The sequence below is a fragment of the Netta rufina genome (assembly GCF_964035555.1).
Source record: "Netta rufina genome assembly, chromosome: 1".
Classification (NCBI taxonomy): Eukaryota; Metazoa; Chordata; class Aves; order Anseriformes; family Anatidae; genus Netta; species Netta rufina.
Window position 1 is genome coordinate 161,705,887 of NC_140123.1, and position 23,440 is coordinate 161,729,326.

A 23,440-nucleotide genomic window follows, 5' to 3' on the forward strand; every position below is an offset into this window, starting at 1 on the left:
AAAAAAAAAAAAAAAAGTGAATAAAACTGAAGTTCTACATCAGTTTTACAGCATGAAACTAAGACAAATGAGAACAAACACGTGCAAAAAACTTACATTGTTTCTGCTATAATGACAAGGGTTACTGCCTGCTTTATTTTCTTTTTTAATTTAAAGACAATGAGAAAAATGCAACAAAATGTGTTGAAAGTTAGTCATCATCATTCAGTCACATTTGTTATTTATGAGTGAATCAGGTATCTCAATTCTAGTTTGCCATCACAATTGAATGGAGCTGTAGTGAAACATTAAAATATGTTCTCTTGCAATGAAGAATGTACAAAGAGTAACTGTAAGCGACACACCATACTAATGACTATTGTCAGAAAAAGGGAAGAGTTTACTCTGAAATCCAGGTATTCAGTCACTTAATTTTTTGTATCTAGCAAACAAGAACTTTACCTTCTTAAGTCAAAAGAAGCGCAGGGTTTTTTTTATATATATATTTTAAAATTAGCAATTACTATATATGTTAGTATGCCTCCATGCTATTCTGATTTGTCTCTAACAAATGTAACTGAATACAACTTACCTTGAAGTAGAGCAGCAATTTGGAGTGACTGTTGAGATGGATGTTCTTTAAGAATATCTAAAACTGTTCTACCCAAACTGTCCTTTATGTTGGTATCAATTCCTGAAAAACAGAATGATCTGTGGTGGAAATTTTAATCTCAAGTACTTCTGATTATAAATGTGGCATATCAGACTCAATTAAATGACAAATTGAATGCAAGCAGTTATACAACTGCAGCAGATTAACAGCTGTGCTACAGTTGAAGTGCAACATCCATTTCTGTTCCATTTAGGAGCCTAAAATTCACATGCTGACATGGATTGTTTTTATGTTTCTGTCACTCATAACAATATAAAGTAAGCTTCTTTAAACAAATTTAGGGGTACTTTAACAGACTGTTCCTAAGAAACAACCATTCTGAAAACAATGTTTTGTAAAATCAAGAAATACTCTTAATGTTTTTCCTACATGTCTTGATTCTAACTTTCCCCTGTCCTCTCTAATTCATTGAGTATTTTTGTAGTGCCTACTACCAGTATGTGTGTTGGGAGCAACACTGAAAAAGTTATTAACCTTCAACGTTTTGTACTCCCTGAAAAGACTGATATACCCATATGTAGTGTAAGGGCTGTATGCAAAGCCAGAACATTTACTCACAGACTGCTCAAACTGTTGACTAAGTAATTAGCTCAAACCGTGAACATAAGCACAAATATGAAAGTTTGAGGCTTATCCTAGATAGGTGTCAGAGAATATGATGCACGTGCTGCTGCATGAATCTTCAACTTTGTCTTGTGGGGACTTCTTTGGGAATGTTTAACTTATGGTATAAGAATGAAGTTGTTTTTTATTTTAGATGTACTTTCAGAAAAAGTAGAGGGATGAAAGATCATAAGCACCAGAATAAGATTCTTCTCAGGAAACTGAATAGAGGAAATCAGAAGCAGCAAGATTTATGAAGGTGTTCTGGAAGCAAGATGGGATCTCTCTACTCACCAGAAAAAGCTGCAGCTTTTGCTATTTCCTTACTGAGGGAGAGTTTCCTAATTCATTTTGTGAGAAAGAGATACTTGTTTTCTCAATGACAATAAAGCCAAAAGATTGCTGGGCTAGTTAGCTATGGTAGCTTATTTTCAGAGTCTGAAGACACCAACTTACACTTTTCCTTTGCAATGCTACTCAGAACATCTGAACCATTTTTGAAGCACAACTAGGATTGATAGATGAAAAGGGACCAGGTGAGGAACACCGCAGAAACTCAGAGTATTTAGAGTTGAAGGAATTCACAGTGAAGTTCCTACTCCAATGTCTTGTACAATTATACAGTAGTAGAGAGAAGTACTAGTCTTTGAGAAATATTACTTATCTGTGGCCTAAGGGCTTCCCATATTTCTGTGATATTCTCCATTCCTTACTATTAATGTAAGTTAATATAAAGAGGCCCTACCTTTCTGAGGGCATGTGCAGATCCCTTTCTGCCTCCTCCTTAGTCGTCCATACGGAAAAACATTTTGGAAGAACCTTTTTTTTTTTCTGAAAGTAGATCTCAGATCACATATACACAAGCTGAGATTTAGTTGAGGAGCTGTGACATTCCTTCTTTTGTATGGTATAACCCCATAAGCACTGATAATAAAGATCAGTAAAACCTCACTATAATGGAATTTCATGTATCTCAAAAGAGTTGTTTCTGGATATTCTCATCTTCATTGGTTTTCTTATTTATCTGAGAAGACAGATGGTCAGATAAAAATTTACCTCAAATGATTCTGAAACTCTTGTGTAGTAGATAGGTTTGTTGGGACTATATCTACGTTCTCCTCTCCTTTCAGTACAAAAGCAATTCTGATAGACCCAGTGCCTTCCTTCAGAGGCAGCCTAAGTTTATCCAGGCAATGAAGGAGCAGGCAGGATGGCATGTTTGTTAGGAAATAAATGTGAAAATGAGTATTCTGGTGTCTAGATCAAAGAAATAAACCTGTTCTGTCTTAGTTTATGATCTCTTGGGTCAATTTAATTGCAGAACAAGGGAATCCAGGGGGTGTGTGCAGAACTATGGGTAAATTTCTAAAAATTTTTAAATGGAGATTAAATCCCCAGAATCCTACTTAATAAAAAGCCAGAAATGCACAGTGGTATATCACCTCTTTTTAATGCATGGCGAAATGACTAGAAGTAAGTGTCTGCAAAACAGGAAATGAAGAGTTAGAGTATGTGGAATCTCCATAATGTAATAACACTGTCTTCTCTGAGTGATGACATATAATCAAACCTCCTTCACAGTGGTTACAGAACAGTTTGGGGAGGAAAGCCAATAGGCAGCTTAGATCAGTTAAGGCATAGTGACATGAGACTACACAGCTTTATAATCTTAAAGTCATGGAGACAACCACAGGCTCCAATAAATGGAATAAAAGAAGAAATGGGACAATAATGCCTTTTATTTCCTTGCTGAACCTGAATACTCTTGGCTGTCTTTCAGAGTGAATAAAAAAAAAATTATGTAGCCATTTCATTCTCAGAATACATTTATTCTCAGAATACAGTGGCATACACTGACTCATACATGGAATTTCTGAGTCTTAGTGAAAACATTACTTTTGTTCTTGTTGTGTATCTTCATTTCTTATTCTAAAAGAACATTATTTTAATGATAATTACATGTGATTAGATTTGCAAGGGCTGAGAAATATAACAGTAATTTGAATAAACAAAATGTGAGGAGGCAAACACCAGATTAGGAATACTTAGAGTAGCTGTTCAGTGCTTCCTGTAAGTTAAATTTACCTGTTTCAAGCAAAATGCGTACTACTTCCACCTTTCCAAACAGGGCTGCTTCATGTAGTGCACTCCCTTTTTCTGTCTAGAAAAACAAAAATATTGTGATATTTAAAATACAAATCTAAAATACCAAGGAATCTTTTTGAAAATAATACATTTAGAAAGTAAGTATTTATTTTTCCCCTCTATATTATTAAATAATATTGAATGGGCAAGAAAAATACTACCCTAATATATTTTTTCTTCAAAATAAGAACATAAATGCTATCAGATCTACTATATAAATTAACAAATATATAAGAAAATATAAGGCATATGAAATAAAACTCCCAATGAACAAAATTGCATTTGTGCGAAATTTCTAAACTCCTGTTATGGGCAGTGAGAAGGTAATTAGTAGTCAGTGGAACATAGCTATTCAGCAGAGTCAGTTTACATGTAGACATCTACACTTAGGTATTTTAGTCTGAAAGTGGATCACACCCTAGGGGTTCAAATCAGTTGCACAGTGAGAGCTGCCCGAGGATACCCCACCTGGCCTCCAGCTGTTATTCCAGTTGATGCTGCCTTTGATCTGCATCTTATCTGCCCCATGCAGATGTCTTGGATACCCTAAGGCACCTCCATCATTATAAGTTTATATTTAGATCATTTAGACCCTGCCTTAGACATCTGTGAGCTTGATTTTGCAGAATTCCTTGGCACAAAATTCTATGTGAATGGGAATTTTGCTTAAATGTAGAGCTCTGAAAACAAACTACCTCTCTTAACAAGCTACTTATCTTATTATTTTGTATTGCTGTTACTCAAGAATCTGAAGATTGTTTGGAAATGCCTTTCCAAACAATAGGATCAGCAATAGCTAAAGCACCATTAGATCTCACTGAATCTCTGGCTCATCTGCTTTTTTTGGATAGTAAATTATTTTTTGAGTGGTTTTGATTTGTGGACAACTGTTAAAGGATTTGCTGGTTGTATTATTCACTTTTGCTACATTTCTATCCAAATGCAGCTGTCATTTTTGTTATGATGGAAAGACTTCCCGGAAAAGAAAAAAAAAAAAAAAAAAGTATTTTAACTCTGAAATAAAATAGTACTTTATTATTTATTAGCTGAATCAGAATGCACCAGTGTTACAGAGATGCAAATAATTGATACTTAGAAATAACCAGTGATCTTGAGATGGGTTGTGGGCATGTGGTAAGCATACATATATGTTCTATCAATCAGTTGAGCCTGAAAACTCCTTGTTATATCCTTAATAGGAACACTCACTTTCTTCATACTTAGTATTTGGGTGTATAAAGCATGCCAAATGGCATTTACATTCAGCATATCAGGTATACCATTAGTATCATAAATAGGAGAAGAAAGTTAATAAGATAATATGCATATGAAATACATATCTCAAAACAATTTCTAATCTTTCCATTTTTGGAAGCAATCCAGATGTACATTCACAGACATTTTGAATGAGAAAACTAAATATTGAGATTTATTTACAGATAATTTCAGAATACTTCATTCAAAAAGCATCTACAGGAGTTTTGCACTAACTGTGACCACCTTTAACACTGGATGACTCTTCAGTGACATAGTTCAACCACAAAAGTACACACAGAGCTTAAGGTACAGCTCAGAAATTACTGGGAATGGAAACAGTTCTAATAAACAGCATTGATAGCTAGAGGTCTGATATTGAAAAAGGCTTGACCTCAGAAATCTCACAAAATGCTTTGACACAACCTATTTTCAGCCTATTGCCTTCAGCATTTGTGAAGATATAGTATTTCCTTTGGATTGGTCACTTACTGACATGAAAAACCCTTAAGAGTATTGGGTGGACTTGGTACTGTTAACATACAGTTCATTGTCATCAAGGATGTGAAGTAGAGCTTTGGCCCCCAAAGTATTTGACTTAGGAAAGATAGAAAGTGAAATTTAAAAGCCATAATGGGGAGAGGCTTGGCATGGTAACCTGTCAGAGAACACCAAAAGAGATGGTCAGTCACAATGGACCACTCACTGTTTTAAGAAAAGTGTAATGTTTTCCTCATCTTTGAACATAATTGACTATAGTTGAACATATTCTCTTATATCTGAACATGCCCCAGCAATGTGTCCTTGTAGAAAAAATAAAATAAAAATGGAGTACAGGTTGGGGATGACCTACTGGAGAGCAGTTCTGCGAAGAGGGACATGGGGGTCATGGTGGACAACAAGTTAACCATGAGCCAGCAGTGTGCCCTTGTGGCCAAGAAGGCCAATGGGATCCTGGCATGCGTCAAGAGTAATGTGGACAGTAAGTCAAGAGAGGTGATCCTCTCCCTCTACTCAGCTCTGGTGAGGCCACACCTGGAATATTTTGTGCAGTTCTGGGCTCCCCAGTACAAGAGGAATATAGAACTTCCAGAGAGTGTCCAGCATAGAGCCACAAAGATGATTAAGAGATTGGAGCATCTGTTCTATGAGGAAAGACTAGGCAATCTGGGCCTGTTTAGCCTAGAGAAGAGGAGATTGAGAGGGGATCTTATCAACCACTATAAATACCTGAGGGGACAATGTAAAGTGGAAGGGGTCAAACTCTTCTCAGTGGTGGCCAGTGATAGGACAAGGGGTAATGGGTATAAATTGAACCACAGGAGGTTTCAACACCATATGAGGAAGAACTTCTTTACAGCTTGGGTGACAGAGCACTGGAACAGGCTGCCCAGAGAGGTTGTGGAGTCTCCTTCTTTGGAGATATTCAAAACCCCACCTCTTATAGCTCTCTATAGGTACCTTAAAGGAGGCTGTAGAGAGGTGAGGATTGGTCTGTTCTCCCACATGCCCAGTGATAGGACGAGGGGGAATGGGCTAAAGTTGTGCCAGGGGAAGTTTAGGGTCGATATTAGAAAAAACTTATTTACCGAAATGGTCGTTAGGCATTGGAATGGACTGCCCAGGGAAGTGGTTGAGTCACCATCCCTGGATGTCTTTAAAAGATGTTTAGATTCAGAGCTTAGTGATATGGTTTAGTGGTTTAGTGGAGGACTTGTTAGTGTTAGGTCAGAGGTTGGACTAGGTGATCTTGGAGGTCTCTTCCAACCTAGATGATTCTGTGATTCTGTGATATGCCAGCAATGAAATCCACAGAGGTTCAGATGTTATCAGAAGCCTCAGCACTAAGTTTTAGTCCTACAGATGAAGTGTAGGAAGAAAAACCAGATGTGTCTTCACTGAAATTGTAGAGAGATTTCTGTATTAACATTAATAAGGAACCTTTTTCAGTGGAAAAAGGCAACATAATTTAATTACAACATTTATCTAGAATCCATTTGTGTGGGGTGATCAGGATTAATGCTCTGGTATGCTGAATCAACTGCTTAGAGGACAAGGAAGAGAATTGATCCTTAGACTCCTTAGTTAAGAGGTGGGAAAGGTCCTGATATGACAATTACCAGAACTGGAATTAGTCCTTTCTATTGATCAAAATTGCCCAAATCAGAGAGACTGAAGGGAAGGCAAGTAACAGTTGACCAAAGCATATACCTCATAAGAAATGAAATGAAGATTAACATGAGAAGAGAAAATTTGCTGGTGAGGTCTAAGACAAATCTGGGGACAACCTGAGAGCATCCAAAGCCAAATGATATATATATTTTTTTCTTTTTGCATTTTCTTGTTCCTTGATATATTCTATGGTGGTATTTCCTGTCATATCTGTACATGATCCTGAAACTCTTTGCAGGTATTCTGCACTGCCCTGAGTTCCAGGGCAGTCTTTCCTTTACAACTCCAAGCTATTAGTCAATGCTAATGAATGCCATATCCACAAAATGAGGTATATGTTACAAGCAATCTGTCAGGAAGAGGAATTTGAAAGACACACCATATAAACAGTGGACTGATTTGTGCATTATGTAGGTGATTTTCTAAACAAGAAGAGAAATATTACCAGCAAATTGAAAGAAAATCAGTCTGGGAATATGGAGATTGAAAACAGACTTGTGAAATGCAGATGTATAATCCTGCATGAGATGTCACAAGGATGAATGCTGACGTAAATCCTAAAAGCTCTAGGCAGGATTTCATGGTAATAGTGAATACCTAATGAGTGAATCAGATCCCTCTTGACCCAAAAAACTGTCCAGAAGGCAGAGCTGTCCTTGTTAGCAAAGTGTTCAGTTACCAAACTCCATTTTAACATAAGGTGTTGATGCTCAGGATGAACAGAGCCAAGAGTTACTGGGAGGACTGGCAGAGTAGATTCATATCCCTTGGTACACATGGACTACTATTTGAAGACAGAAATAATGTTTTGTTGTTGTTGTTGTTTTGGGTGTAATAGAGTACATTACTTAAACTGGAAGTATTAAAAATGTAGTTGCAAATAACCTTTGTATTCTATATTATGTGAAATGCACTAGAGTTTTTAAGTGTAGATCTTTTTCACTTATAAAGGTGTACATATGTGCTAATATACTCTTGATGTCTACACTACAGCAAGTAAACTTGGAATTTATAGACAATATTCTCTTCTTCACTCTCTGAAGCTTTCATTGCCTTGGATCATATAGCAAAGTGAACACTACCATAATATCTGGAAATGCTTCCACAATGACATTTAATGCAAGAAATGACAATATTTTTTTAAGAACAGTGAGCTACAGTCTGTTTCAGTTTGCATCAATGTATTACATATCAATTCCCTGACTTAAGTTTTCTGTGTACCAAATAAAAAGAACCATAGCACAAACTGTGCTAAGCACGTAATAAAATGTCCCTGCCCCAACTAGCTTACAGCTAAATACAGGCAGAGTATTAGAGCTGGGCACACAAAACAAGCAAGGGTAGAAGGACATTGCAAGTAAGAACGCCAAGATACACAGATCAATTTGGTGTACAATTTGCAGGCTCACATAAAAGCATTAAGGTTTTTATTAGAATTGCTTGTTGTAGTTTTAATTATGTAAATATGTGAGAGTTTGTAATTAGGTTACTTGTCTAGTCCTTATTGGCAATTTACTATATGTTTGATATGGGTTTCAGAGATGCTCTGCATCACAGGGTGGTAGATTTGCAAATTGATTCATGAAATATCCACCATATGTAGTGACGGCAGAAAGGGATGTAGCTCTTTGCAGAACTTTGGTGACAAGCAATAGAAATTGCCATCATTACTGAGTCAGACAGGGAAGGTAAATAGGGGTAGATAAAAGTGGGATAGGCAGATGGGGCCAAAGTTGCAAAGTTATTTACAATTATAAAATTACTGTTTACATGAAACATACTGTACTGTGCAGTATATTATTTTATACTGAGGGCCCAAAATCTATCACTCACCAAAACCTGTGTATTTTTCATATATTTCAATTAAAATGAAAACTTCAAAGCATAAAGAGATGAAGAAGATTTTTATTGCCCACTTCTAAATAATTTCGGATTGAAGGATATTGGATAGACCTGGGAAATGAATAAAATGTGTGATTAATTCAATCAAAAATTAAATGCTGTCTATTATTAGTCCAAATATTTGCTATGATCAGAAGTGCTCTGGGAGTACAGAAGAGAAAGAGAACATGGCTAAAGTAAGCTTCCCATTTAAGCAAACAAATATTTACATTTACAGAGAGTGATATCATATAGGCTACTTCTATAATTGTCTCTTTACATTCTGGTAACTCTTTATTGCTGATAAGCTGAATTTATTTAATGTGTATGAATGTGTACAATTTTATTTACCACATGGGATTATATTTTGTATATTGTTCTTTCCCAATCAGTGATGCAGAGCAATTTAATTAATATTAAACCACCGAGTTCATTTTAACTAAGAGGCTGATATTGTATGCTCTGCTCATTTTAATGAGCTGACAGTTAGCATCAACAAAGAAATTTTCAGAGGTTATAGAAGTTAACAATATGTGCAGAGCCAACTTGCCAATATGCTAAGATGCAGAATTAAAGAAACATATTGATGGAGAAAATGGATACTGCTGAGGAAATAAATTATATTTCCTTATGGCTTTGCAAAAGTTAAAATTAATAATAATAAAAAAAAAAGTCTAAAAATAACAAAGAAAAATAGGAATATAAATAACTTAAAAAATTAGATTGTCAAATAACTAACAAACCAATCTTATGATTCTATTGTGCATGGCAAATAGATCATCATTACTGAAAGAACCTCTCAGTTCTCCTTAAGAGATGTCATCGTATAAAATTTGCAGCCACTATATTTATTTTTTTAATGTGAAAAAAATGGTAAAACTATAGATAGAAATAGCTTAGGAGAATTCACAGTAGTGCTAAAAATATCTAGATTACATAATAGGAAGAACACATTTCATAAAACCATTGTGTAATATTCAACCCTCATGTAACCATCAGTTTGTAAGTTGCCATAACAGAGGCTATTTTTCTTCAATTAATCTATTTCTTAAGCATCAATTCAAGCATCATTTCAGTCTCCTTCTGTCTTTTTCCCCCTTAATTTGCTACAGATAGAAAATAAATTGTACATCCAGAAACATTTATTTGAGAGTTCAGTTATGTGTTTAGCATTAAACTTTTCTAAATTACTGAAGTTGTAGAGATAGTAAATTACAGCTGAAACAAAAGAGCTCCATGAGTTAGCCTTTGCAAGTGAATCACTTTTTAGTAAAGAAAATTAAAAGATTTTTTTTTTTAATTTAAAAAAAATAAAAAATGCTGCCCTAGATGCAAACAAAATGGTAGGCAAATACACAAGAAGGTAAAGCACAGATTTTTTTATTTGCTTCATTTTTAGAATGGGATAGCCCTGGGTAAATGAGGTGTATATTTATTTATATGAATGATCAATATGATTTCTGTATCTACACAGATCTTACTTGAGAACACATAATTTGGGTTGTAAAAGATAAATGTGTATTATACATATTATATTATTATATTGTAGCATTCCTAACAAAGTAAATGCAAGTATATATCAAAGGAAAAAATAGAGAGTTGCATTTCAGTCATAGTCTAATGATAAAGGAAAGTAAGTAAAGATAGGAAAAAAAGGAGGAAAAGAAGAAGGGAAGAAATTGTGCACTAACTTGGCAGCTGACATCCATTCCAGCCTCCAGAAGCACCTGCACAACAGCTTTGTGGCCATTACGTGCAGCAAGATGCAAAGGTGTGTGTTTTCTTGTATTACAGTTCATCAGGTTTGGATATGCTTTGATGATCATTTTTACAACACGCAGACGTCCATAAAGTGCTGCCAGATCCAGAGGTGTTTCTAGTTTGTTGTTCCTTATTGTAGGGTCTGTTAGCTCTTCCAACAAAACAGCAACTACTTCTGAATGACCATATTGAGCTGCACAATGCAATGCTGTTTCATTTTCATTGTTCTGTTAAAACAAAACAAAAGCTTCAGAAATTCATGTTTAATCACACAATGGAATGGCTCTGCTTGCATAAATTGCCTCCATGACATAACTACCTAGGCAGGGTTTGCAATATAATGTATGGTAATACATGCTAAATACTTCAGAATGACTCCACTAACTTTTTACGAATAATACATTAATACTTCAGCTTTGTGAGTCTCAAACAGATCAGGTCACTGTCTGTCCACATTATTCCCAATAAATTTTTAACAACATGACCCCCCAAAAACATGTTGCTCATGATGATATGCCAAAACCTGTAACCTTTCTAGATTCAACTGTTCCTGAAATCACAATCAAGTCCTTCACTTGGAAATACCCTGACATTTAAGTCTCTCTTCTCAGTATAGTTAGTTTTAAATCATAGAATTTGATTATTTGAGTAGTAAAAATACAGAAAAAAATGTGTAATGAAAGTATGTCAGGCACAAGGCTACTTTCACATATGACTATAAAAGTTACTATAAAGACAATAATCAAAGCTTGGAAAAAGCTAAAATAGCAACTGTCAATATACAAAAGACTCTGCATATGACATTTTAAAGCATATGAGTATTTGTATGCTGTGGATGGTGTGTGGTTTTCTTTCATAAAACAGCTCCACCCTCAAGTCTTTCCCCAAAAATCATAAATAATCTTAATAATAAAGAAATATTGGGAATAAGCAGTATTCCTTAACTGCTTTCTTCCACTTCTTCCTGTATACTTGCAATCCCAAACAAGTAAGTTCAGGCAGAGAGGAAAGAAATAATTTATAAAGCTCTCTGAATTCTGTATGCCATCTATATTATTAATATATCATATGTAGTCACTATGAAGTCTTAAAAGAGACTAGACACTATAAATTTAAAAACTATTTACATCAACTGCCTGTTCTGATATATCATGTATAAAATTTTGTGACAGTTGGAAAGGTTTTAAAAATAGAAACCCAATAAGCCAATGTGCCATATAAAGAATTACAAATTTAATGTAAAATAAAAAAGGATACTAGGGAAGCAAAGAAAAAGTTTTGAAGAAAGAAGAGGTAAGTCTGAACCAACAGGCTGCATTTCTAAAGGAAACAACTGAAGAAAAGTTCTGAGAACAGAGAGGTGAAAGTAGGTAAAGATGTCTTTTGAAAGACAGAAAGAGTGAGAGAGTCAGAGAACTGAGGGTTTGGGTTTTACTCAAAAGATAACCAGGATGGTTGCATAGAAATATCTAGAAAGAGAAGATTTACTTTATTATTGTTGTTGTTGTTTTGTTGTTGTTGTTATTATTATTATTTCCTGGTAACATTGCTCCTAATTTTATAATCAAGACTTGAAAACTCTGCTTTGTGATTTTAACATTACTCTTATTTTAATCTCATTTTGTGATTTAATATGACTCAGATGAACCTGGGAGACAGAAGACACAGATCAACACATTCAGATATATTTATGCTGCAAATAAACTCGTCAGGTAGCTGCAACACCGAGCAAGTTTGAGGATCCCAAATAAGGTAATGTGTTTCCTAAGCTGCAAGACATAAGTAGGAAAGTAGGAAAAGACACGTAGAAAGTGAGAGGTTTCCTTTAGTAGGTATGACTTGATGAGTAATAATTGTTTGAATCATTGTGAATTATTCAGACCACGCCATGGTCTTTCTTCTATTACACAAACTGTAAATTCAGGTAAAAATATCAAAAATACTACATGGCTGCAATGATTTACCAGCTACCTGTGATATGCTTTTTGAGTTCTACTGAAGCCTAACATATCCTTTATAGGATATAGACATGGCCCAAGACTGGTCAAAACAAATTTTTTTTTGTACAGTGGTATACCCACGATTTGTAGGCATAGTTTATGGGAATGTATTTATGCAATTTATTAGAACTTAGTTATAAAAGCATACATTTTCAATATTTCATTGGCAGAACTATATAGATGAACGGGCTATTGCAGTATAATGTTGTGTACAATTACCACAATTAAGTATGAAAATCAGATGATTATGGTAATTTCTGCCCGCAGTTACAGTATTTACATATCCAATGGAAATAGTTCCACAAAGAAATTAGATGCATAACTATCTCCACATTCTGAGAGGTAAATAGTGAAATACACATTTAGTATATAATTGGCAAACAAATGTATCTCTATCTTCAATATCTGCTTATGTTTGATATTTTTTTCAAGCATTTCTGGATAAAATATAAATTATTTTAAATCTTATGCCAATATTATAGTACAAAAATATTCTCATTAAAATTTCAGAGACATAAAATTTAACTTGGCCGTGGTCATTTTCTCAAAAAATGGTGACTGCCCAATTTCAGCATCAGATATAGACATAGAAACCAATTGGTCCAAATTACTGGTGCTGCTCTGAAATTTGCTTCCTCTAAATAAAGAATATCCAGATGAATTTTCATGCAAGGGCATATTTACAGAAAAGTGTATTTTAAAACAGCGTGGAGCATAAGACCATCTGTAAATTTGAACAAAATGTAATTATTTTCAAATGAACATTGTTGAACATTTTTGCATGGCTTGTTCTTCACATTTGCCAAAGTAAATCTACATTTCAGTTATGAAATGTCAAACTGATTCAAAATCAAAATGAATTAGGTAACAAAGAAATAAAATAGAAGAATCCAACCTGGACAAACATAGTATTTGAATTACCTACATGTATGCAGCCATTGCATTGTCTTTATTGTTATCAGAACTGAAAGGTATTACCTAATTAAAACTTAATAATATGACATTCTCTCCTTAAGATATAAATTAATGAACTCAATTCAGGAATAAAAGACAGAATAATTTTTGACTTTCAAAAAGAGAATCACAACTTGTTTAGCCATCCTCTAAAATTTTCATTTTATCTGCTTTGACAATTTAGTTGTGTTTACATAAAATAAATCACCTTGGAAACAAACATTTTTCTTGAAGAGAGAGTACAGAGTTTTTAAGTAGGTTTTGACAGAGCCTGCCATCTTCAAAATCAGGAAAGGAGGGAGTGCCTAGATAGATAGAGTAGGTTCAGCATTACTAGGGAGACACCTAAGATGGAGGGGGCTATAACAGTGTATTAACAGTGATGTCTCAGTAATTGTTATGAGCTTCCTCCTTAAGGCATTTGTTTATAGAAGACACACAGTAAGAATTAAAACAAACAAAATAAAAATAAATAAATAAAAAACCCTGACATATGATCATAAGAAATGTTGCTAGTTTAAAAGCTGCTTTTATGTGATTTCTTTGGTCACAAAAATGATGTTACTTCTGACTTATCTAAACTTTTCAGACAATGCTAAGTCAGGTATAACTTTTAAGGTACTCTTTGTCCTTGTATCTCTGAAATAGCTTATTATATAAATATATATATATATTTGGAAAACATGAAAAATTATTCCTGAAGAATTTCATGATAATTTAGTACTATTGCCTACATTTTCAATCCCAAACATAAACAGTTTTTTCCTCAAGTACAGAAAGTTTGTGAGTTAACACTCATTGGAGTAAGCAAATAACCTGATATGAAAATGACTCTGAATGCAAGTTAACATTGTGTGATTAGATTTTCATATCTGGTATCCAAGGACTAAACACTACACATAGTACTGAAGAAATAGACTAGAATTCTGTTTGAAATTTCAGATATTCATTTCATGTTAAAAACTACAAAACAGCTGCTAAGATGAAAAGCAGAGACCTGAGGATCAGAGCAAACTAAGAGACACAAAACGTAAGACCAAAGGAGAAAAATAGACCATTATTATGCAAAATAGAACAAAACAGAAGTCTTTAATATTCATAATTAGTAATATTTTAACCAAGTAGTTATTCCTGTAGCCCAAAGGACCTCTTTCAGAACTAAAGAAGGTACCTTATAATTCATCCCTTACATGGGTCTCTTCATGGGCACGGTCTTGGCATTTTCTAGCCTTTCTCTGAATCTGTTCTCTTCCATATACAGCCAGAACTTAGACTTCTGTTGCTCCAAAATTGAATAGTGCCTTCAAAACATTGTGTCTAGTCAGTATTGCAGGCTGTATTACATAATTGAGCTAAGAATGCATGCCACCACAAAATCTAGATCGTATTTTAAGGTCTATTAATTAGAGGACAGATTAGCAAATCCATTATACAGAAAATTATTATATATTGCCAGTCTGATAGTGAAAAGGTAGAGGAGATATCCAGGAAATGAATGTCTTCTACGAATATTATATAGGTCCTCGTAAAGCCAGTAATAAACAGTAGGCATATGCAAGATTTTGACTGCACAGTTCTGTAGTTCTTTATTTTTGCCAAGCACATTTTAAAGCTCTTGAAGTCCATGCAAGTATTGTACAAGCAAAAATGACTATCAGATAGTGATTTTACAGATCTTTCCAGAGAATGCTCAACATCTTTATTATCTCAACATTTTGATGATGAACTTTAAAAGGCAGACTTCCTAAATCACCAAGACATTTCTTTGTCACATAATCCCCATGTAGTTACCAAGTAAGACTTTTTTTTTTAATGAAAACTTTTGTGCTAATGCCTCAATTATGAAAGAATAATTTAAGTTACATAGGATGGAGCACTGAGAAAGTTTGAAAAAATCTGTGTATATAAGGAAATTTACTCAATAGTCCAATAGAGATAAAATGATACAAAAATAAGGTTTTAATGATTAAATAATTACATAGAGAAAAAATATAGAAATAATATATTCAAGATAGAAAAAACAAATGATCTCAGCATGGTCTGTCTTCATTTATTATAGTAGGTAGGCTGTTTGCCTGAGAAGTTCCACCACTATATGTTAATTCTTTTTTTTATATATATATAAAAAAAAAAAAAAGTTTGCTTGATTAATTCAACAAGTAGCATGTCATTGTAATTAATTACAATGGGAATTAAAGTGCTTTCCAGGATGTCTAGGTCAAGGGTTGAGCAATTTTACAACAGCAAATCTAAACAGAGACAAAAATGACAAAAGCTCTTGGGAACAAGATTGTGACTTAATTGTCCATTGCCTTTGAGGAATGAAACAGTTTTTACATGGCACACAGATTTATATACTTTATATGGAAAAATAACTAATGGCATCTTTCTTACCATATGTCAGTACTGGACCTGTCTAATTTGAAAATCAGATGGTTTACAATTGTTTACAACAGAAATGTAATATAATGACAAGTATTTAATTTAAACTAGATATGAGTTTTAAGAGGAGAAATACTCATATATAACCTAGTTGGACTTGGACATTTCTCTCTCCCTGTTGTAATACTATATTTCTTTACATTTCTCTTTAAGACTACCAAAAAAAAAAAAAATAGTAGAGATACAGAAATTTTTTACAGCATGCTACTCAGATCCATTTCTAGTTTTCTTTCTCAGTGCAGTTTAAGCCTCTGTATTCAATTCCTAATAAACATGTTTGAATGAACGTTTTTATTAAAAGATAAATTATGAAAAAAATGAATCTATATTGTTCTTATATGGATAAGAATAATTTGGAGAACACTTGGATTTAGATAGTCTTTTTTAAAAAGATAATTCTCATACAAGTTATTGGCATAATTTCTAATTGAATTTCTACTGAAATTTGCCTTTACTTAATAAAAAGAATAAAATATTTTTTAATTTAAAAATGTTACTCAGTAATTAACTGATTACTTTAAACAAAAGTTTTCTTCAAATTTATTGCTGCAAATGGATCAAATCAAATTGCGTCTGAACTTTAAAAAAAAAAATTAAAAAAGTCTAAAACAAGTATAATAATAGTTGCAAGGGAAATTCCAGAGTTCATGTGCATATTCTCCAATTTAATTTGGGGGAAAAAATATCAAATGTAGAACATGAAAATGATTGCTTTTTTTCAGGTTACTTTGGAACTGAATTTGTACTTTTGGAAGTCACTGGTGTGTCATTAAGAGAAGCATGTGATGCCTATATTTTATCTTGATGTTTTAGACAAGTCAGTAAATATATTACATGTTAGTCATTTACTGAGCTTGGCAAGGGATGCAAAGAATAACAAGAAGGGATTCTATAGGTGCATTGACCAGAAAAGAAAGGCTAAGAAGAGTGTACCCTATCTGAAATACAAGGAGGGAGAACTGGTAATGGCAGACATGGAGAAGGCTAAGGTACTCAACAACTTCTTTGCCTCAGTCTTTACTGGCAGTCTGGCTTCCCATGTCTCTCATTTCCCTGAGCCTGTAGTTGTGGGCTGGGGAAGCAAAGTTCTGCCACTGTAAGTGAAGAGCAGGTTTGAGACCACCTGATGAAACTGGACAGGTACACGTCTATGGGGCCTGATGCCATACGTCCCAGGGTCCTGAAGTAACTGGCTGATGGAGTTGCCAAGCCACACTCCATCATATTTGAAAAGTCCTGGCAGTCAGGTGAAGTCCCTGGTGACTGGAAAAGAGGAAACACCACTGCCGTATTTATATAGGGTAGAAAGGAGGAGGAGCCAGGGAACTACAGGCTACTGAGCCTCACCCTTGTGCCTAGAAAGATCACGGAAAAGATCCTCCTTGAAGCAATGTCAAGATACATGCAAGAGGTGGTCTAAGACAGCCAAAATGGCTTCACCAAGGGCAAATCATGCCTGATGAATCTGGCGGCCTTCTGTGATGGTGTGGCTGCATCAGTTGAAAAGGGAAAACCAACCAAAGTCATCTATTTGGACTTCTGCAAGGTCTTTGACATGGTCCCACATGACATTTGATCTCCAATTTAAACCGATATGGATTTGAAGGGTGGACCATTCAACAGATAAGGAATTGGCTTGCAGGTCATACCCAGCAAATGATAGTCAATGGCTCTTTGTCCAGGTGGAGGCCAGTTACAAGTGGTGTCCCTCAGGAGTCTGTCTTGGGACCGTTGTAGTTTAGTATCTTTATCAACATCGATGATGGGATCAAGTGTATTGTCAGCAAGTTTGCAGATGACACCAAGCTGAATGAGCAGTCGATACAACTGAAGGAAGGCATGCCATAGAAAGGGAACTGGTCAAGCTAGAAAAGTGGGCCCATGTGAACCTAATGAGGTTCAACAAGTCTAAGTGCAAGGTGAACCTGAGTTGGGGCAATCCCAGACATGAGTACAGACTGGAAGAAGCACTCATGGGGAGCAGCCCTGAAGGACTTGGTGGTTCTGGTGGACAAAAAGCTTGACAAGAGATGTCACTGTGCACTTGAAGCCCAGAAGGCCAACTGAATCCTGGGCCACATCAACAGATGTGTGGCCAGCAGGTCAAGGGAGATGATTGTCCCCCTCTGCTCTGCCCTTGTGAGGCCACACTTGGAGTGCTGCATCCAGATCTGAGGCTCCCAGCACAAGAAGGATGTGGGGCTGTTAGAGTGGGTCCAGAGGAGGGCTGTGAAGTTGATCAGATGACTGGAGTACCTCCCCTACAAAGAAAGGCTGGGAGAACTGGGGGTGTTCAGCCTGAAGAACAAAAGCCTTTTCGATGTTTAAAGGGGGCTTATAAGAAAGATGGAGAGTGACTATTTGCTCGTGCAAATAATGATAGAACAAGGGGGAATGGTTTTAAACTAAAAGAGGGGAGATTTAGATTGAGTGTTAGGAGGGAGTTCAGCACTGGAACAGGCTACCCAGAGAAGGTGGGGATGCCCTGTCCCTGGAGGTGTTCAAGACCAGGTTGGATGAAGCCCTGATCTAGTGGGTGGCATCACTGCCCATGGCAGGGGAGTTGGAACTGGATGATCTTTAAGGTCACTTCCAACCCAACCCATTCTGTGATTTAAATATTATTAGTGCATCCTGTACACTTTTCCTTCACATTTCAGAAGAAATGTCAAACAGCATTAAGGAAGTATGAGTGTTCTTTATGACTATTACAATTTGACCCCCAGAAAAAATCCACAGTGCATTAAATATGTGAATGTAAGTAAAATATGTGCTATGTTCAGAAAGAAAAAGGAATATTCACAAAACAGAGAATACCACCTAGAAATTTCACAAGCATTCATATTTTTTCCTGTAAATGTTTTACTATTTACATTTTCCCAATATATATTTAAAATATATTTTGAACTTTATATTTCTTCCTGATGTGATTCATCTTTTTGCATGAGATTATATGTTCCTTCTTTCCTATGTTTATATTGAACACTGCATATTGAGCTATATGTGACTGTTATTACTAACTTTTGTGTATAATAGGATTTCTTTCAGTTACTTTGTGATTAGAGTTGCTAAAATAAATGTTCATACTACCAAGATGTCTTTATGTAAACAAAGATGCAAGTACTTGGAGTCTTAACAGCACACATTTTTAGTACGTTTGGTATTCATTTACTGACAAATTTTGATCTCTTATTACCTACTTAATCTTCATACACTCCATAATTTACCTATTTTCAGGTCTTCATCGATGAAGTTTGATCTATTTTTTGTAATTTCACCACATTTTGTAATTTAAAACATACATCATTTGGTATACATGTGTCAACTAAGATTGTTGTATTAAACAGTTATGGAATTATTCTTGCATATTTGTTATGCTATAACTATCTTCTGTACATAGAATTACCAGTTTACATTCCACCAACCCCATGAAATAATTATCATTTAACTGTAAGGCTCTTTACTTCTTTTTTTTTTTCTTAACTTTATGTGAGAGGAACAGTAGGGGGCATTCAGAGCTTTAGATGCTGGATATGATCCTATGATATTAGTTAACTGCATTTTAAATGTGTAGAGAGCAGTTCAATTAATTTACAGTATACCATATTAAATCCATTAATAAATGTAATATACATTTATGCATCATAAGCTTCTCATTTACTTCTTTGTTGAGTTATTCAATCTTACTCTCATTTAAGTGTTTAGAAGTATTTATTTCACATGGAATTTCAATAAAAAATGAAAAGCAAAGACATGCTATATATTAGCTGCAACATTTTTTTTTAATGAACAAATTTATTTTCTTAAGCTGAAAGCACATAAATTCTTAATCTGATCCTTACCAATAATAATAATAATTAAGTCCGACTTGAATATACTATTTGCTGTAGTGAAAAGTATCAGTAAAAAATGGTTGTCCTTATCCCCAGTACGAGGGGAGGGGAGGAGAGGGGAGGTTGTTTTTATAAACTGCTTCAGCTCCACAGATCTAAGAATTGCTATGGCTGCTGTGAGAAGCTACATGCCTTATTGACCCTATTAGCAAGTAAGCAAAGACTTCAGAAACATACAGACTCGAGAATGTAAAACACAGGTATTCAGATGAGGATGACACTCTGGTGTTACTTGAAGGTGTATGGGTGTAGTTGGCTTCATATGATTATGGCATTCCCCTCACTCTATGATGTGGATAACATTCTCCTGTGTGAGTGCTATCTAGCAGGGTAACGTCTAGGTGCTAGCAAAGTGGTCCGCTACTAAAGCCAGCCATTGTCTGGAGCAGAACACCAGAGGATTTACAAAGTCAGAACTGCGTATGGGTGAGTTTAACTTCAAAGTTTAATATGATTGAGACTTCTTTAAGGGTCCGATTCTCATAAGAATTGCTCACACACTTTCCATTATGAAATTTTTGAGTAAAATGGAAAATCAGCAGGGGATCTGAACATCAGAACTTTCTTAAGTCTATGGTGTATAGAATCAGGTATACCTCTGCTTATTTGCTCCAGCAATCAAGCCAGAGAAACTGGACCCCACACACAATCAAGCTCAAAAATACTGTAAAAATTTGGATGCATGGGGGATTGGGAAGAAATAGGTTTGAATTTACATTTCTCTTTCTGATCTTAATGAAATATGCTTTTCAGCATCCCTCTCTCTCGAAGCTCCTGCATAGCTTACAGGTTTCTGTCAGTAGAGCATAAGGAATTTCTTCAAGCAAATGGATAACATGCAACCAGAAAGTTGCTTATTTCTAGTTTGCCACAGAAATAAAATAAAAGAAAACCTTTACATTGATAAACGATAATCCTGTAATTCAACAGGCTTCATCCTGCATTCAACACCTGATGAGAATTAGGAGCTCACAGAAACTACTAATCTGCAAATCAACCCACAGAACGGCAAGTTTTTTTTTCTTGTCATTTTTGTTAAATGAGCCAGGATTTCCCAGAAGTCTTATAGTATTATAGGATTTCCCAGAAGTCTGTCATATCAGTGGATTTTATTAGTTTATTTTTCTTTATTTCCTCCACTAATACTTCATATTCAAATCATAATTATTGTATGGATTCCAATGGCTAAGTGTATAACCTCACATATCAAATAGATTATTCAAGGGATGGCATCTCCCATTGATTTGGTTTGATGTTTAGGTCCACAATATTTTTTTTTCTTTCAGTTTGTTTTCTTTACACACTAATTTAGGCAGTGCAGTTGCCATTCATTTGTCAGATTGTACTTTGCTCTTTGAGATGCTTTAGGATATCCTACCTGGAGTCCAGCAGCCACTCCACAGGGCCATGGAAATTGTGAGCTTCCTCTGCCATACCTTCCAGCCTCTGCAGATATCTCAGCTGCTGAAAGGTCTTAGAAGGTACTGGATTTCCGTGTTAGGACAAATTAATCCTGACTTTACTTTTAGTCACCAGAATAACTCTGTTGACTCCTCTGATTACACTGACTAGACCTCTCTGGAATATAACTACACAAACAGGACATGTAAACACTAAGAGGTAGATCTGAATCTGGAGCTGACTCCCACCTTTGTATTCTGATAACCTTTTGATTACTCTGTGAATTCAATAACTTATGGTTACTACTCATATTTAAAAGTCCACCTCCAGTCCTCGAACAGTTCAGCTGATTGTAGATGACATCAGATTTCCTATTTCTGAATACTAATCCTACAAATAGACCTTATAAGTTTATACAGAAGGAAAACAGAAGGTGTGCCATATGCTTGATAACAGAATGCAATGTATTTATCCTGCCCTTACCCACATTAATACTCTCATCATTTTTCCTAGTATTTTTATGTCTTTTCCGCTGTACTTGATCCATTTCTTTCTGGATATGTGTATATGTACACACATATGAACACATGCAGTTCATGTGATTTGTCATTTATCTCTGCATATCAGTACATTTACAGTGCACTCAAAAAATACCAAAAATATTAATCTTATCATAACGATTTTTTTTGTAAATTTAATATCTAATAAAGAAAAAAATATAGAGTTAATGCAAATTTACATTAATATTTCCAATGCATTAGGTATAGTATATCTTCATATGATTTTTCAGAAACAAGCAGAAAGATTTTTCATACTCTTTAAATCTAGTATTTTTAGGTCAGTGTCCAATTACAATCTGGTATGCATATTTGGGAAGATCTTCTTAGTCTTGGAGAAAAAATTACTGGAATGATGGAAAACAGATTTTATTTTTTTTTTTCAATTTCGCTATAAATTTGCAAGATCTAAAGAGTATGTGCTGCTCTATTCTGATGATATACACAAATATTTTTAATCACTTCACCTGTTCATTCACTCTGGAGTGTGATGGCCCATGATGGATGAGAATCTTCACAATGTCTACATCTCCTCTCCAGGCAGCCAAGTGAATAGGAAAATAACCTTTATTATCTGCCACATTAGTTGATGCTTCATACTGAAGTAATTTGAGAACTATATCCCTGGAAAACAGGAAGTAAATCTAAAAATTGATTGGAAGCTTATTTTGTTAAGTTTTACATGAACATACATATTACCAAATTTTTTACACTGAATACCCAGGAAAAAAAAATAAATAAAAAATAAAGTAAAACAGCTATAAAAATGAAGATCAATCATTTCTAAATATTAAATAGACAGGAAAATATAGCCAAAATGTGCAGCCTATGTTATGACTATAAATGAAACACTTGACTACAAATGAAGACTGTAGTAATACATGAAGGTAAATCCCAAGACAGTTGTTCTCCCAACCTTGATGGAACCTTATTTAATTGCCTATTGTGGATAAAATGTGGCAAAGAAGAGTGAATATATCCAGGTCAAAAGGAAATCCCAATTGTCTTCAAAAGAAGTCAGAGAGATATTGGAGTCATCTCATCTAAGCCTTGAGGGAGACTTTAAACTGAATTTTGCTTACCCCTGGTAAGGTCGAATAGCATGAAAACAGCTAAGAGCAGCTCCACTACAGAAAAACTTTTGCTATATGGAAAGTTCCAGAAAAGTGACTCCTCAGAGAGACTTAGTGCAAATAAGGTTTGAAAACCTTCTCATGTCACAATAGTTGGTCTCGCAGTAGGTAGGTAGTAGGTAGTCTAATGAAGGCTAGAGCTACAAAGTAGTTTGAAAATGATAAAAATCAAAAGAAACTGAAATTTAAATACTTGGGGGAAAGACTAACACACAAAACAAACAAACAAAACAATGCTCCATAATTTATAGATGATAATGATGTACAGAAACAATTGGGAGAAAAAGTATTTCAGAATTTTCTTTAGTCATATAATTCTGATCCACAATATCTAATTGTCTTAAAGAAACACACAAACATGTACACATTTTTACCAGAAAGAGCTTCCTGGATCTGGAAGAGAATTTCAAGTCAAATACAGTAAAAATATGATAAGCTGTGTCCCAGCAGAGTTGATTGAATAGTGGACACTTACTTGGAATGTGAAAACTTAGACTTCCGTCCCCTGTTGTCAAGTTACAAAATATTACACATTCTTCAACCTTCAAAAATGCCCTGACCTATCACACTTTTTTAGGGTGGGTCTTTTTCA

General features: G+C 34.8%; 1 protein-coding gene across 6 annotated transcripts in view; it reads right to left on the minus strand.

Moving 5' to 3' along the window:
* ANKS1B (ankyrin repeat and sterile alpha motif domain containing 1B) overlaps window positions 1-23,440 on the minus strand; it is a gene marked incomplete at both ends in the record, with an annotated part of 436,397 nt that overhangs the window by 359,564 nt on the left and 53,393 nt on the right. For all 6 annotated transcript variants that reach the window (XM_084292214.1, XM_084292215.1, XM_084292213.1 and 3 more), the window contains 4 exons: window positions 572-673; window positions 3,341-3,416; window positions 10,399-10,695; window positions 22,183-22,339. In XM_084292214.1, the coding sequence (XP_084148340.1) occupies window positions 572-673; window positions 3,341-3,416; window positions 10,399-10,695; window positions 22,183-22,339 (632 nt within the window). The remainder of the gene's footprint in view (window positions 1-571; window positions 674-3,340; window positions 3,417-10,398; window positions 10,696-22,182; window positions 22,340-23,440) is intronic.